This window comes from Castor canadensis, chromosome 9 (genome assembly GCF_047511655.1).
Source record: "Castor canadensis chromosome 9, mCasCan1.hap1v2, whole genome shotgun sequence".
NCBI lineage: Eukaryota > Metazoa > Chordata > Mammalia > Rodentia > Castoridae > Castor > Castor canadensis.
The window spans coordinates 50,686,107-50,702,514 of record NC_133394.1 but is presented as its reverse complement, the minus strand read 5'-3'; the positions used below and the strand labels follow the sequence as shown (position 1 = coordinate 50,702,514).

General features: G+C 36.2%; 1 protein-coding gene across 8 annotated transcripts in view; it reads right to left on the bottom strand.

The window, feature by feature from the left end:
* LOC141410873 (bifunctional heparan sulfate N-deacetylase/N-sulfotransferase 3) overlaps nt 1-16,408 on the bottom strand; it is a 183,081-nt gene that overhangs the window by 89,806 nt on the left and 76,867 nt on the right. For 7 of the 8 annotated variants that reach the window (XR_012435663.1, XM_074041597.1, XM_074041601.1 and 4 more), the window contains one exon: nt 2,222-2,407. The exons of the other annotated variant lie outside the window; for it this stretch is intronic. Coding sequence is in view for 6 of the 7 variants with exons in the window: in XM_074041597.1 (XP_073897698.1) it covers nt 2,222-2,407 (186 nt within the window). In the remaining variant the exon portion in view is untranslated. The remainder of the gene's footprint in view (nt 1-2,221; nt 2,408-16,408) is intronic. 8 annotated transcript variants of the gene reach the window in all.

Below are 16,408 nucleotides of genomic sequence, written 5' to 3'. Positions count from 1 at the left end.
GCCTGAGTTTAGTATTGAACTGATATATACCAAGGTGCTTTACTGTAAATTATATAAGATATAGGACTTGATACCAAAGAATATAGGGAATAGAAATAGGTAGAGTGTGGCCAGTAAGTTGCTCAAGGTGGAAAAAACAGCAAAGGCAGAAAAACAGCAACATGTTTTTGGCCTGTTTGGCTGGAGCAAGTGTGTAAGTGGCAGGGAAATGGAAGACAGAAAGGTAGACATAGAGAAGATTGTTTTCAGGTCCCTGAATATCAAATTAAAGGGCATGGAAACAACTGGAACTCATAAAGGTAAGAAAAGTAGGATGGAGGCAGAATTTTAGAAAGATTAAGTTGGCACTGCTTCTGAGATAGACTGCAGTGGGGGTGGGTCAAACTATAAGTAGACAAGCACCAAAGTTAAGAAATGGAAATCCCGGCAGTGTTTCAAGATGGTGGCTGTGGTAGTACTAATGAAGATATTATAAAAGACTTATTGCTAGGATTCAGAGACTGACTGGAAGTGGGGTCTCAGTGTGATGTTTGAATTACAGAACTGAATCAAGGATAACAGAATCAATAGCTGGTCAGTAGGGAAGATAATGAATTTTCTTGTAAGTCTTTTGAGTTTGATTTGTGAATGTGTCATAACATAAAGTTTCCCTCACCTCATATAGCCAAATATGGGTCTGACAGAAGGTTCATTCCTCAATTTCTTGCCCCTTTTTTCTTTTCTGTCTCTCAGTAGGAGGGCACTTTGGCTCCTGTGGTCTCATTCATATCTCTATTTGGATGGCCTTGTTCTCTCTTTCTTATTGAATAATCAGCTGCCTATAGAACATTTCTCACTTGGAAATTCTCACCCAAGAGCCCACAAATCAAACTTTTTCATGCAAAAGTATAACCACAGGGACAATTCCATCAAAGCAGGAAACCTGTAGAAGTCTTTATTACCTGTAAGATTCTTGCATTTAAAATACAGGTAAACTATATTTTTCAGGAGAAAAAAAAACACATCTCATGGTCATATCCTAGCAAGTTTTCTAACAGTACAGAAACAGAAACAAAGCAAAAACACTGAATAAAATCTTTAGAGTAACACCCATATCATAAGGCTACCTATGATTCTAAAATGACAAAAGCACATTGGAATGCTTTTAAATCATGATATAAGACAGGTCTTTTAAATTCTCTCTGGTCAGAAGCCTGGCAACATGAGACACAGTAAATTCATTTTCAGTACAGAGGAAGGGCAGGGTGGGATAAAATCTAGCCATAATATCCCCAAGTAGCATTTATAACATTTTTTTTATTGAAGGACAAGTCAAGATGTGAGTTGAAACAAGTTAAATGTCATTATCCACTCTAATTTCTGCAGACATTAGAAAATTGTCTACAAAGAAGCCAGTTACGCCTAATTCTGGAAGGCTGACATTTGTTCAAGCGTATCAGTTTGACTGTCACGGTTGTTCACATAGTGTTCTTGGGCTGTTTCTTTCTATTATTTGAGTCTAAATTAGGAGACCATTCCAAGCTTCACAGTGCTTTCCTTGGATTTCCTGACTCAGGGAAAAACTAAAATTTAATGACTTACTTGGAAGGTCTCACAAAATATTAGATAGTAACATATTTTAACAATATCCTTTGCCAGTGTAGAAGAAGCAAAACAAAACAGAGAGGATCTGGAGGGAATTAGGCAATGGAGAGTAATGATCTAATTAATATCATCTGTCATTTATTCTCTGTGTTATCATCTGTTAATGATTAAGCAGGACTTCGAATGTGGCTTCTTGCTGCAAATAGTTGAGTTTTGTTTTGTTTTGTTTTTTTCAGCCTGGCATGGTAAGAAGAAAAACACAGTTTGGCTTATAAAAGGCCAGCATGGTTAATATAGAGTTGGTATTAGTTTTATCTGCAAAATTATTTTTTGAAGAAATGATGACTTCCAAAATTATCTACAAATTTGATGTAATGTTTTCTTAATGTTTTCATATCAGTGCCTGCTAATCAGTAGTAGAGTCAGAAAAAAACCCCTATTTTTGAAGTTATATTTGAAGAACTGAAGTGATTGTAATAGGAAGATCCTTTCCTTAGATGTGACCAATACGCTTCCTACAAAATGGAGCTTTTCCTATAGCTCTGTCTGTAACTTTTTGTTCTTTTTTTCTTCTTCCTACAAATGTGGGAAATCTGGAAGAATTACTTCAACTCTATGAATCCTGGAGGGAGCTCACCATGATGTTTTTGTGAATGAAGCCTCTCCGATACCTAGCTGGTTTCAGATGTGGATATTCTTCAGTGCTGGTGATTTTAATATTCCAAACCTTCTTCCAGGCCTCATAAAGCTGAACGTGGACAGGGTAGACACCAGAATGGTGAGGGGCCACTGCATAGCCCATGTCAGTAGGAATGCCGTGCTCCTAAGACCAAACAAACTCATTAGAATGTGCGAAGATTTGTCTTGATCATATTTTCACCCCAGAATTTTGAAATGTGTTATAAATACAATTGTTTAAATCCATCATTACTAATTAGTTTGTAAAACTAGAGTGATAAATGAAGACCTCTAGACTTCAAGAAGCTTGGTAACCATTTCACCAGTCTTGATCTTGATATATGTGTTTGAGAGGTGATGTGAACGCCACTCAACACATCCTTGTCAGAGCCACTTGTTTTTATTCTATTGCTCACAATTTCAACAAATTGAATAATAAACACTTGCTACAAACATATTCATCATTTTCCTAAGAATAAAACTATTTATTAGAGTAATAGTGAACCTTCCACGTTCACCAGACACAGGGTTTTATTTTGTATGCTGCAGTTTCTACCAAGTTTGTCACATTCCTATTGGTCCCTCAGCCTGTGAGCCTATAACAGACAATGTTGTCTCAAGAGAAGATACTTTTAGTTAAGTAATGTAGAAAATTCCATAGAGCAATTTGTTTTGAAATAAAAGTCTTCATAGTGAAAATAGAGGGTACCAAAAGAGCCAAATAATCTGGGAAATTAGTATACTTGAAATCAAACTTTAGTGTATAAAATAAGTTCATTTAAAAAAGTTTCAAATTTACAAATATAGAAACACTGCAACCATGAAGTAACCCATCATGCATCACAATGCTTCTTTTTTCAATTGGTCCTGCTCAAGTTCTGTCCATTCCCAAAATAAATCAACATGAACTCTGGATTATTTTGGAAGGGGCTTGGGACAACTTAGTATAGTTGTAATTTTTCTTCTCTGCTTGAAGTGGCCATTAGTCCTTATTCATTGCTCTTTGGCATAGAGGAAAATAACTCAAGCATAAACAATGAAACATGTTTTTTAGAAAAAGAACTCCTACAGTTTCAGTGTTGACATATTTGTCTTTCCTGAATGGGTTTTTAATTTTTCTGTTTGTATTTTTCAATTGTTTGATAGTTTTCCAAGGTTCCACTTTAATAAGCTTCCCTTGAAGCTTTCTTCATGCCACAGAGAAATTTCACATACAGAGAACCATAACATCAGGCTGTTAAGTGGATTGAGCTACAGCAATGTGTTACAAATATATATTGAAAAAGTTAAAGAGGTGTGGCTAGCTTTGTTTTACAACCAAAATAATAACAAAAAGGGAAAGGAAGAATGTGATGCACTGGAACACAGAGTTATCTTCAACAAAGATTTCATTTTTTTTTCAAAACTGGAGAACAGGAGGGCAAAACAGGTCCTGTCTGGGCAGTTGGCACCAGTGGGAAGGAGGGATGTAGGGAAAGGGTGTGTGAGGGTGAATATGGTGCAAATACTTGGTACATATGTATGAAATGCAAAAATGAGACCTGCTGAAACTGTTCCAGGAATGGGGGGAAGGGAAATAAAGGAGAATAGTGAAGGGGGTGAATTCAAGTATGGTAAATATATTGTAAGAACTTTTGTAAATGCCACAATGTACCCCCATCCAGCACACCAATAAAAAAAGGTTTTAAAAGAAAAAATGAACAATCACAAGAATTTTTTGAGGAGTATGGGAAAAAGCAAGGATAAAATTCACAATGACTAGAGCTACATCATAAAATTCAAATGCCTGCAAATTTGTAAAAAACTATATTGATCAAGAGCTCAAGGTAGTTATAAATGCCTATAAGTAGTCAGTATCTTCAGGAACCCGATATAATAAAAAGATACTTTAGCAGCAACATTTCCCTTGTTTTGAAGTGCTAAACAATATTCCCCAACTAATATACACACTGTTTTTGGTTTTCCTTCTAGCTGTAGGCAGTAAAGTCTCATCCTTTATTGGTGTGCTGGTACAGTGTGGTGAGTGGTGGAAAACTCCACCCCTGGACTCAGACATATCTGGCTATTTCACTCTCATTTACTATCTATGTGGCATTTGGCAAATGACCTTTGACCTAAGTATGACCTCTGACCTAAGTATGACCTCATGCTCTAGTTTCTAAAATGCTAGATAGAAGAGTACTTACCCCAGAGGGTTCAGAGGTAATTAAATAAGACAGGGAACACATTTAGTGGGGTTCCTGAAACGTGACACACAATCAACAAATGCTCTTTATTATTGTCGTCATTACTATCCTCCCTCCATTGCTCTTTATTTTTATTTTTCTGGCAGTACTGGAGTGAGCTCAGGACTTTGTGCTTGGTAGGCAGGGGTTTTAATACTTGAGCAATATCTCCAGCCTTTTTTTGCTTAAGTTATTTTTCAGATAAGGTCTAATGTTTTTGCCTGGGCTGGCCTTGAACCACAATCCTCTTGATCTCCACCTCCTGAGTAGCTGGGATCACAGATGTGAGCCACTGTTTCTAGCAACTCCATTGTTTTTATGTGCTGTGATCCATTACTCAACCATAACACAGATATTATGAAACTTCTGGGACACCCTTGTCCTTTGTCAAAAGAGATAGGCTATTTTTTATATTTTCACTAGATTTTGAAATTTTCTCTCATGGGCTTCTGGCGTAAATAATGACTCCTACCCCACTACCTTTTCCTGGGCATGTTGCCCTCTTGAGCCATTCAAATACTCTCAACATGTAGTTCCAGCATGTGAATCACTGAGAGTTACTCTTTTTAATGAGTTTTGGATAAAGGATATATGCATTTGATCCCCTAAATTTGCATACTAGAGAGAACATCTGAAATCTTATTATATAGAAAAGTTTAGGCTAACATTGTGGGTAGTATGTTCTGGGAAGGCAGATTCCCATGTTCTGGAAGGTTAGCTATAATGCTGGGTAATAATAATAGCTGACTAAGTACATAATGTTCAGCAATCTGTGGCAGAAAGTCTAAAATACTTTCTTAGGCATCTTAACTTAAAATTTAATTTTCATTATGTTTTTCATTGACTCTAGATTGAAAATAGCATCTTAGATCAACGAGCTCTGTGATCTATGTCAACAGTTTCCTAGTGAAAGAAAACATGGACCAAAAAGATTGGGAAAATGGCTATGCTACCATAAAATGTAAGTTAAACACTTAGAACACAAGTGAGATTTACTAGTCTCAAAACTGGATTCTTGATCTCCATGTCTTAGCACTTGCCCCTGCCCCTCACCCCTGCTCTTTCTTCATGGTTCTACCATGCCATTAAATGACACTATCAACTACTAACCAACCAGATTCTATGTCAAAAAAGATAGCATGAGCTGGATGTGGTGGCACATGCCTATAATTTCAGCTACTTGGGAGGCAGAGATTTGGAGGATTGCAGTTTGATGCCAGCCTGAGCAAAAAGCTAGTGAGACTCCCATTTGAAAAATGTGCCAGGTGTGGTAGCACATATGTGTAATCCCAGCTATGAGGGAGGCATAGGTAGGGGGACTGTGGTCTGAGGCCAACCCTGGACAAAAAGTGCAAGACTCTCTTAAAAAAATAAATAAAGCAAAAGTGGTTTGGTACCCACCTAACAAGCAAGGTCCAGAGTTCAAACCCCAATACCACCTCCAAAATATAGATGTTATTTTTGACATTTCCTGTGTCCTCATTCTCTCTTAAATCCAGTCCAGTCCATTATCACATCCTATCAGTACCACCTTCAGTACATATCTTAAATTTATCCACTTTTCTCTAATTCTACCACCTTCATCACCTTAGTCCAATCTATCTTATCTCATAGCCTTTTGACATGGGATTCTAATATCCTACCAATTTCTTTCCTTGCCTGTTTCCAATTCATTCCCTACCTAGTAGCCAAAGAAATATTTTAAAGACACAAATATGGCCATGTGATCAAAATCCTTCCAAGGAGCTGGGCATGGTGGTGCACACCTACAATCCCAGCGCCAGAAAGCAGAGGCAAGAGAATTTTGAGTTTGAGGCCAGCTTGGGCTACATAGTGAAAAACCGCCTCAAAAAATATTTTCATGATTTACCCTTGTATTTAAAATGAAAAATTCCTAGCATGGTCACAAGCTATGCAGGATATGACCCTTGGTTCTTAAATCTAGCCTCATTTTGAGTCACCCTCTTCCTTTCACTGCGCTTAGTCACCTTGACCTATTCCCGAAACTCATCACATTCATTTCTACCTCAGTATCTTCCCATGTGGGGCTTTCTCAGCCTAGGGAGTTCCTACTGCATCTCTTTACCTGAATAAGGCTGCAGTCTGTTTTAGGTAATTTATCCTGTCATACATTCAGAGAAGTCTTTACTGACAAGTCCCCAAATCAATGAAGTGCAGGTTAAGACTTGTCTCCATTTGTCTCCACTTGTTTTTCATGGCATATGGCATAGTTTTATAATTAGTTATCTACTTCCTCTCTTCCACTTTAAACAAGTCCCATGGAGTCTGGGTTCTGATTTATTCCCTGTTCTCTGCTCAGTGCCCAGTCTACAGCAAGCATGTGACAGGTACTGGTGACCAAGTGTGCAGACCAATTCTGACCACTTTCCTCTCACTTAAATTCTTACTTTCTCAATTTTCTCAGGGAAGTTACCAGTTAGCAGATGTGTGGCAACTCACAGGGAAATTTTAATACCTATATAAGTAATACTCAAGAAAATGTTTGAGGCTTCAGTTAAAATTATTATTTCAGTGCCACACAGACATATCTATTATCTTGAAATTTTATACTTAATTGCACTGTATAAAATATGAAATTATGAGATTTTACTAAATTATCATTTCCAAGTACACACTGTGGAGACAATACAATTGAATAAGCAAAAAGCAATGCTGTAGACCTTAGAAAAATTCCCCTAAAAACTCAAAGAGAAAAGAAAAAAATTAGCATTCAGGTATTTGAGCAACACAATTAATGCCATCACTGAGGAAATCATTGTTTATTACTATCTTTAATTGTATTTATTTACCTAAACTCTTGCTAGTAATTAAGAATGGTATTTTACTTTTAATGTTTATCTCTAGCTCAATCTTTTCAAACAGAAGAAACTTGTTAATTCCCATTAATGATTAGAAGACCCATTGCTTCTTTCCATATTTCACAGATTGGCAAGTATGAAAACTAATGTAATTAAAACCCCCACAGTGATACCAAGTTAAACGGATATTCTGCAATCTACAGAGAAAAAAATGTAAAGCTTCATTACAACATAATTTAGCAATACTTCTAAATGCTTTTGTGTATTTCATTTTGGTTGGAATGTCCCATTTTCTCAGTATATGAAAGTTCATGCTTTGGTTAACTATTCCACAGTATTCGGAAATTACATTTACAATTTATATGAGTTTAAGATAAAGCTTTTCTCTATTTACATTTGGTATTTTGGAGTTGTTGCTAGAAAAAGAAAACTTGTTTGCTTTGACTTTTTAAGTGGCTTCTTTAAGAACTGAGGCTATTTAAGACATTTTTTCCAGATGATAAGAGCATATTCAGAAAAATGAGATTAGAACCTTTTAACAAAAAAGGTGTATTCACACACATACACATATTTGTCACATATTTATAAATGAATATATGTTGTGTATATATATATATATATATACATACAATACATATATAATATATACAAAGAAAACAAGTTTATGAAACTATTTCCTTGAATATGAGAAGCATTTTAAAACTTGTAAAGGCAATTTGTTTTCCTAATATAAAACTGATGGCCCATACAAAAATTTCAGCTCATGAGAACCTGTGGGGCCTCTGGCACCTGGGGGTGGAGTCCTGGAGTAGCAACTATGACTGAGGAGAAGTGAGGAAAGGCAGTGACTGCTGGCCAGGTGGATCATGGAAAGTAAACTGAACAAAACCTAGCATAAAACCAGGAAAGCCAGGATTTATCTCCAGGCTAGAGAATTAAGGTTTGCTAACAGTTTACATGCTAAGACTGTTAAATATTAGAATAATTCTTGTTGTTATTGCTTTGTAATATAGTTTGAAGTCAGGTATTGTGATACCTCCTGCATTGTTCTTTTGACTGAGTATTGCCTTGGCTATTCGTGGCCTCTTGTGTTTCCATATAAATTTCACAGTAGATTTTTCAATCTCTTTAATGAATGTCATTGGAATTTTGATGGTAATTGTATTAACATGTAGATTACTTTTGGGAGTATAGACATTTTTACTATGTTGATTCTACCAATCAATGAGCATGGGAGATCTCTCCACTTTCTATAGTCTTCCTCAATCTCTTTCTTCAGAAGTGTATAGTTTTCCTTGTAGAGGTCTTTCACATCTTTTGTTAGGTTTACACCTAGGTATTTGATTTTTTTTTTGAGGCTATTGTAAATGGAATTGTTTTCATACATTCTTTTTCAGTTTGCTCATTGTTAGTGTATAGAAATGCTAATGATTTTTCTATGTTGATTTTATATCCTGCTACTTTGCTATAGCTATTGATGATGTCTAGAAGCTTCTGAGTAGAGTTTTTTGGGTCTTTAAGGTATAGGATCATGTCATCTGCAAATAGGGATATTTTGATAGTTTCTTTACCTATTTGTATTCCTTTTATTCCTTCTTCTTGCCTAATTGCTCTGGCTAGGAATTCCAGTACTATGTTGAATAGGAGTGGAAATAGTTACAAAGCAATAACAATAAGAACAGCATGGTACTGGCACAAAAACATACATGAAGACCAGTGGAACAGAATAGAGGACCCAGATATGAAGCCACACAGCTATAACCAACTTATCTTTGACAAAGGGGCTAAAAATATATGATGGAGAAATAGCAGCCTCTTCAACAAAAACTACTGGGAAAACTGGTTAGCAGTCTGCAAAAAACTAAAACTAGATCCATGTATATCACCCTATACCAAGATTAACTCAAAATGGATCAAGGATCTTAATATCAGACCACAAACTCTTAAACTGATACAGGAAAGAGTAGGAAATACTCTGGAGTTAGTAGGTATAGGTAAGAACTTTCTCAATGAAACCCCAGCAGCACAGCAACTAAGAGATAGCATAGATAAATGGGACCTCATAAAACTAAAAAGCTTCTGTTCATCAAAAGAAATGGTCTCTAAACTGAAGAGAACACCCACAGAGTGGGAGAAAATATTTGCCAACTATACATCAGACAAAGGACTGATAACCAGAATATATAGGGAACTTAAAAAACTAAATTCTCCCAAAACTAATGAACCAATAAAGAAATGGGCAAGTGAACTAAACAGAACTTTCTCAAAAGAAGAAATTCAAATGGCCAGAAAACACATGAAAAAATGCTCACCATCTCTAGCAATAAAGGAAATGCAAATTAAAACCACGCTAAGATTCCACCTCACCCCTGTTAGAATAGCCATCATCAGCAACACCACCAACAACAGGTGTTGGTGAGGATGTGGGGGAAAAGGGAACCCTCTTACACTGTTGGTGGGAATGTAGACTAGTACAACCACTCTGGAAAAAAATTTGGAGGCTACTTAAAAAGCTAGACATGGATCTACCATTTGATTCAGTAATACCACTCTTGGGGATTTACCCAAAAGACTGTGACACAGGTTACTCCAGAGGCACCTGCATACCCATGTTTATTGTGGCACTATTCACAATAGCCAAGTTATGGAAACAGCCAAGATGCCCCACCACTGACGAATGGATTAAGAAAATGTGGTATCTATACACAATGGAATTTTATGCAGCCATGAAGAAGAACAAAATGTTATCATTCGCTGGTAAATGGATGGAATTGGAGAACATCATTCTGAGTGAGGTTAGCCTGGCCCAAAAGACCAAAAATCATATTTTCTCCCTCATATGTGGACATTAGATCAAGTGTAAACACAACAAGGGGATTGGACTATGAGCACATGAGAAAAGCGAGAGCACACAAGGAAGGGGTGAGGATAGGTAAGACACCTAAAAAACTAGCTAGCATTTGTTGCCCTTAACGCAGAGAAACTAAAGCAGATACCTTAAAGCAACTGAGGCCAATAGGAAAAGTGGAACAGGTACTAGAGAAAAGGTTAGATCAAAAAGAATTAACCTAGAAGGTAACACCCATGCACAGGAAATCAATGTGAGTCAATGCCCTGTATAGCTATCCTTATCTCAACTAGCAAAAACCCTTGTTCCTTCCTATTATTGCTTATACTCTTTCTACAACAAAATTAGAAATAAGGGCAAAATAGTTTCTGCTGGGTATTGGGGGGGGAGAGGGAGGGGGCGGAGTGGGTGGTAAGGGAGGGGGTGGGGGCAGGGGGGAGAAATGAACCAAGCCTTGTATGCACATATGAATAATAAAAGAAAAATGAAAAAAAAAGTAGAATAATTCTTGTGACAAATAATGGGATGTCTGGTATAGTATGAAATTTGAAATCCTGAAAGATATAAGTAGCAAAAGAATTGGATTTTTTTCTTTCAATTGTGAAATAAAGGAATTATAGAAGTAATCACTAAGGTTCAGATTTAAAATTCTGTTTTAAGCCAGGAATAGAGGTAGATGCCTGTAATCTAGTACTCTGGACCCTGAGGTAGAAGGATCCTGAGATCAACGACAGTCTGATACATAGTGAGATCCTATGTCAAAAATAAATTAAAAGATAAGGTTCTATGTTTCTTTGATATTATCTTTGTAGTTTTGGAAATAATCTCATATTCAGCTGCCAAATCTGAATATACTATTTATAATCTATGACTTAATCTTAAACTAATAGGTGCAGTTTTCTTTCTACATATTTAAGGAAGTAATAACCTCCTAAAATGTGATAGTGACTTGATAAAAAAATTGGCTAATATTTGTAGATTTGGTTACTGAATATCTCTCTGTTTTCTTATGTGACGCTTTTAAATTCATACTGTAAATTTCTGTCTTTTGGTTGGTATGTGAAAAAGCCTTCTGTAACGGTTATGTTATTTTTAATACATTTAGTTTAAGGGTTTAAAATCATCTTCTCTTGGCAGTTATTGTGTAATAAAGAATTCAGTTGCTCTTCCTCATTCCTGGTCCTAGAAAGAAACCTTAAATCCTTGGAATTTCCCAAGTAACAAGAACGTCTTTGTTATTAGTGATAAGCCTGTGTGACCATATGTGTTTTTATACTAACAAGAGGACTTAGGATGAGATTTGGTCACATCAGAAAGACCAACCGTGTAATTAGACAGTTGGGGTATCAAGGAAGTGATATCAGTCTGACCTCTGAGGAAAGAAGAGCTAGAGAATGATTTCAATCACATGGCCAATGAGTGAATCAATCACACCTTTGTTATGAACTCAGTGGCTTGTATATATAATCCTGGCTGCTTGGGGGGCTGAGATCAGGAGGATCATAGTTTGAGGCCAGCCCCGGCAAAAAGTTAGCAAGATACTATCACAATCAGCAGGTGGAAGCAGTGGTGTGCCCCTGTCATCCTAAGCTATGTGGGAGGCTGAGGTCATGGTTCCAGGGTAGCCCAGGGAACAAAGTCTGAAGGGCCCATCGTGATGGAAAAAAAGTTGAGTGTAGTAACATATACCTCACAAAAATCAAGACACTATCTCCAAAATAACCAGAGCAAAAAAGGATGGGCATACAGCTCAAGCAGTAGAGCACCTTCTTAGCAAGGGCAAAGCTCCGAGTTCAAATTTGCAAAACCAAAACAAAACCCTCCTGAATTTGAGGCTTAACTGAGCTTTGAACTTCCCTGGTTGGTGATATATTCATATGGTTCCAGAAGCCTCAGTAAGGAAATGCTCTTTGTCTTACAGTTTGGTTAATATGAAGCATGCTTACAGTAACAAAGTCTTTGGACAAAGGTATTAATAATGTGCTCTTGTGAAATAGAAGAGCATTATGGTAACTTGTAAAACAGAATTGAGACCTTATCTTCTGAAGTTACTTATTTCTGAGTGTATAATCTTCAATTAATTATATAATGAAAAAAGAATCTCATTCTTTCTATATTCAAAGATAGCCAAGTCCATGACAACTAAATAATCAGTGCATCAGGTGTCCTAGAGTTAGAGAATAGCTCAGCAGCAGGAAGAAAGCAGAGTTCAGGAGTGTTGGACTCAATCAAAGTGCTGCACTTCACAGATCATAGGATCTTGGACAGGTTGTGTAACTTCATCAAGTTTCTAGTTTCTCACTTACCAAGTGGGGGTAATATAAATAATTATTTCAAATATTGTAGAGAAAGAATGATATACCAAAAACAAGATAGTAGTTGTGTCATTGAATGTTCTTTCACTCAGTTACCATTATTGTCTCTCCCTTTGAAACAACAACAAATAAAATATGTAAATAAAAGTAAACCTAGAATACTTCCACCATACTTTTGGATCAAACAACTCATAATTCTTATTTAAGGGTGAATGTTCCTAAAAGATATACTATTATGATTAAATTTATCTAAAAATGCTTTTATTCACAGTACAAATTTCTTCTGGCAAAAGTAATAAACATTATGTATAAAATGGGAGGTAATGAACATCCCTAGTATACCATAAATTTGATAAAGCTATAGAAATGATATCTGCAAAAACCCTTCCTTGAGACCTCATATTCCCTTTCAAATACTCCTGCAAGTGAGTGGTTGAATTCTTGAATGAGTTTGAATGGTATTTAATAAGCAAATGCATGAGCACATTCCAGAAACAAGAGTTAAGCTAAGAATTCAGTAGTAATACTGAAAAGAGTCACAAAATGTGCATACACTCTGCTTTGACCTTCATTTTCACTTGTCAGATAAAAGTTATTTGGGGTGAAGTGACAGATTTGCTCCCACTCTTCCCTAATAACTATGTAATTTATGTTAGGTCCGTTTCCATTTAACAGGGCATGGTGTTTTCTTCTCTGAGAGTTCGCTTCAGAAATTTTGAAGAGTCATCATACATTTGTCAAGTGCCTCATAAGTAAACACACCACTAACGGATGCACTTTTTGAGAATACTCAAAAGAATGATGTAAACACTTGTACTTTGCACAGGCTAAGTTGATTGTGTTTTGAATTGCTAGGATTTATTCAAGTAAGCACAAGAAGAGAAAAGCAAAAAAAGAAATTTATGAAGACTTACTTTTTATAGCATGGTGACATAACTGAAAACTATCTGAAGACACAGTGGGGGAATTAGCGGGTTTACTTGTGTAGCTTCCTTAGAATTTGAAGCAATGAATTTTATTTGGGCCTTTGGGGTCTCTCAGAGTTAATAAAGCTGTAAACAATCTAGTGGCAGCCTCAAATTCTCAGAGTACTTTGATACACATTTCATCTTTCCTGAAAATATACAAGGTTGATTAAACAAGGAATCTGTAAGTCTGCATAGCACTAATGTGAATTGAAGTTTGATATTCCTGAGAGAATGGAAATATTGGTGATGATGTTTGTTTGTTATAACCATTGATTACCCTCCAGTATGTGTAATAATCACCAGGATAGTAATGCTTGAGGTGGTGCTTGTACAAACACAAGAAATTATATAAATCACACATAGTTATTTATTTAAGATAAAAACATTATAAAATGTCATACTATAATACCCTGAATTTGTCTTAAAGTGTACCATGTTAGAGAAGTAATATCATTCTTATGAGGTTTGTTTAACAGCAATTGGTAGCAATAGGATAGAGGCTTTCAAATAGACCAACTATGGTGGTGACATGGGTGATGGAGCTTGACTTACAGGAATAAATCCCTTGTCCAGCCTCCACTGGCTATTCAATCTTAGGAAAATTACATAAGTACTCTAAGAATGTATGGAAAGAAGTAAACACAATGTCTAATACTTAGAATTCCACAATTTCTCTTTCTATACTTTCCTAGGAGAGACAAGAATCTTGCTTATTGAAATGCAAGTTTCTATTGCAAGTAGGGAAGACAGAATTATAGAATTTTGAGCTTTACAACATTCCCCGATCTGATCATAAATTCAAGGGAAAGAATGGGGAACTAGGGAGATGAGTCTGGAGGCTTCTATTGTGATCCAGGTGTGGGATGAAACATTTGCAAGTGAAGTGGGGGTGAAGATTTTTAATAAGGAATATAAAATGATAAAAAGAAAGAAGTGATAGAAATCATGGAATGACTGGGAACATGGAATGGGTGACATGAAAATTCGAAGTTGACCCAAGATTAGCACCTGTACAGGATCCACTCTTATTTCTCCTGTGCCACAACTTACATCTCTGCTGTGTTCATAACCACTTCTCAGAAAACAAATGGCCCCTCCATTTTAGGTAAATGTAAAGATGGAAAGAACAATCAAAATTCAGGAGCAGCACACATGGCTCTGGAAATAGACCTTCCCCCAGCCCCGCACTGGCTCCAGCCCACAAGTAAGAATTTATAGGAGGATTCATGAAGGCTTTTAATTCACTTCATGTCCACATAAATTTGGGCAGCAAGGGACTATTTTCATATAGTACATTTGTTAAATTTATCTCTCTTTTTACAAAACCAGTTTAAGTCACCAGAAACATGAGGCTCGAGATGAAATGTAGCATTTCTGTTTGAGGAAAAAGGGAAAGGAATTGAGGAATACTTTTCTACAGTATCTTGTTAGGAATTTCTATGAAATCTTCCCATAGAATAAATAACAGGGCAATATGAAGAAAAATTTATAAAGAAAAGGATTCTAAGTCCTTGGGGATAATTAAAACCACTTTCAAAAATCTAGTAATGTATCAATATGAGAAGAAATTCTGTGCCACTGTAGATAAAGGTGGGGGAAGGGTGTTTTTATGTAGGTGAAATGCAGAGATTTTAAAGAAAAAGCAGCAGTTCATGTTTCCAAAGTTTGAAATAAGTATGCACAGATAGAACAAGTTAGACTCAGGCCTCAGTGTTATTAACTAATTAATTTTTGGGGGCAGTATTGAGGTTTGAACTTAGGGCCTCATGCTAGGCAGGAGCTCTACCAGTTGAGGAATTCTGCCTGCCTTCTCAATGTTACTTTTGACCTGTTCCCTTTTGCTTCCTCATTCTCTGTCAAATAAAAAGCCCCACGGAATCTATTTCAAACCCACATCCACTGATTACTTCTGAGTAATACAGTTTGTCTGCTTTTCCCTATTGTTCCTTGCTTGTCTCCATCCTTATCATTCCATTCTAACGATGTGGAATTTTATCATCTATGTGGAAGCATTAGCACTCTGGGGAGGAGATGACAGTGTCACCTTAGAGTTCAAAATACTTAAAAAATACTTAATTCTGGGATTGGCAGAGTGGCTGATGTGGTAGAGCACCTACCTAGTAAGCATGAGAGCCTAAGTTCAAACCCCAGTGCCAACAAAAACAACAAAAATCTAATTCTGAAAACAATTAGACATGATCTTTCAATTTAGGAACATAGATTTTAAAATATTTTGGCAAACAAATAGTTGTAAAACAATTGCTACTAATAAGTGGAATGCAGCTAAAAGAAGTAATTTCTTCTAAAGATTACAATTATTTGAAAAAAGGAGAAAACAAGTAACTGATAATACAAAGGAATACTAAGGAGAATAAATACCAGAACAAATTAATTTTCCAGAAATTGCTAACTGAAAATATCTCTGATCAGCTGGAAATAAATTTGCCATATTCACACAAGTGAAGGGGGAGATTTGGAATACTTTGATGATAGAGTAAAACAGTAGAATATCTGCTTACCTATTTTACTTCTACTTTATCAAAGAAAAACAAGATATTTATGATGAGTTAAGCATAAAATTAGATGAAGAGATAATGATATAAACCAAAGTAATTACAAATTATTATTTTTTTTTAAAAGAATGATACTTATTTTATTTACTTAGGGTGCACACACAGCTCATCTTAGACCAAAATCACCATGTATCCAGTCAGATGGTTGTAAGAACTTATCACATCACTGTAGCCCACCTATAAACTGCTACCTGATCTATCTAGACACACCCTGTGGGAGGCTTGGTGACAGAGGCCAAGATCATGAAGCTTGTTCTCATCTTTTCCTGTTTAAGGAAGAGCCACTAACCATCTTTTTTTTTTTCATTTTTCTTTTATTATTCATATGTGCATACAAGGATTGGTTCATTTCTCCCCACTGCCCCCACCCCCTCCCTTACCACCCACTCCGCCCCCTC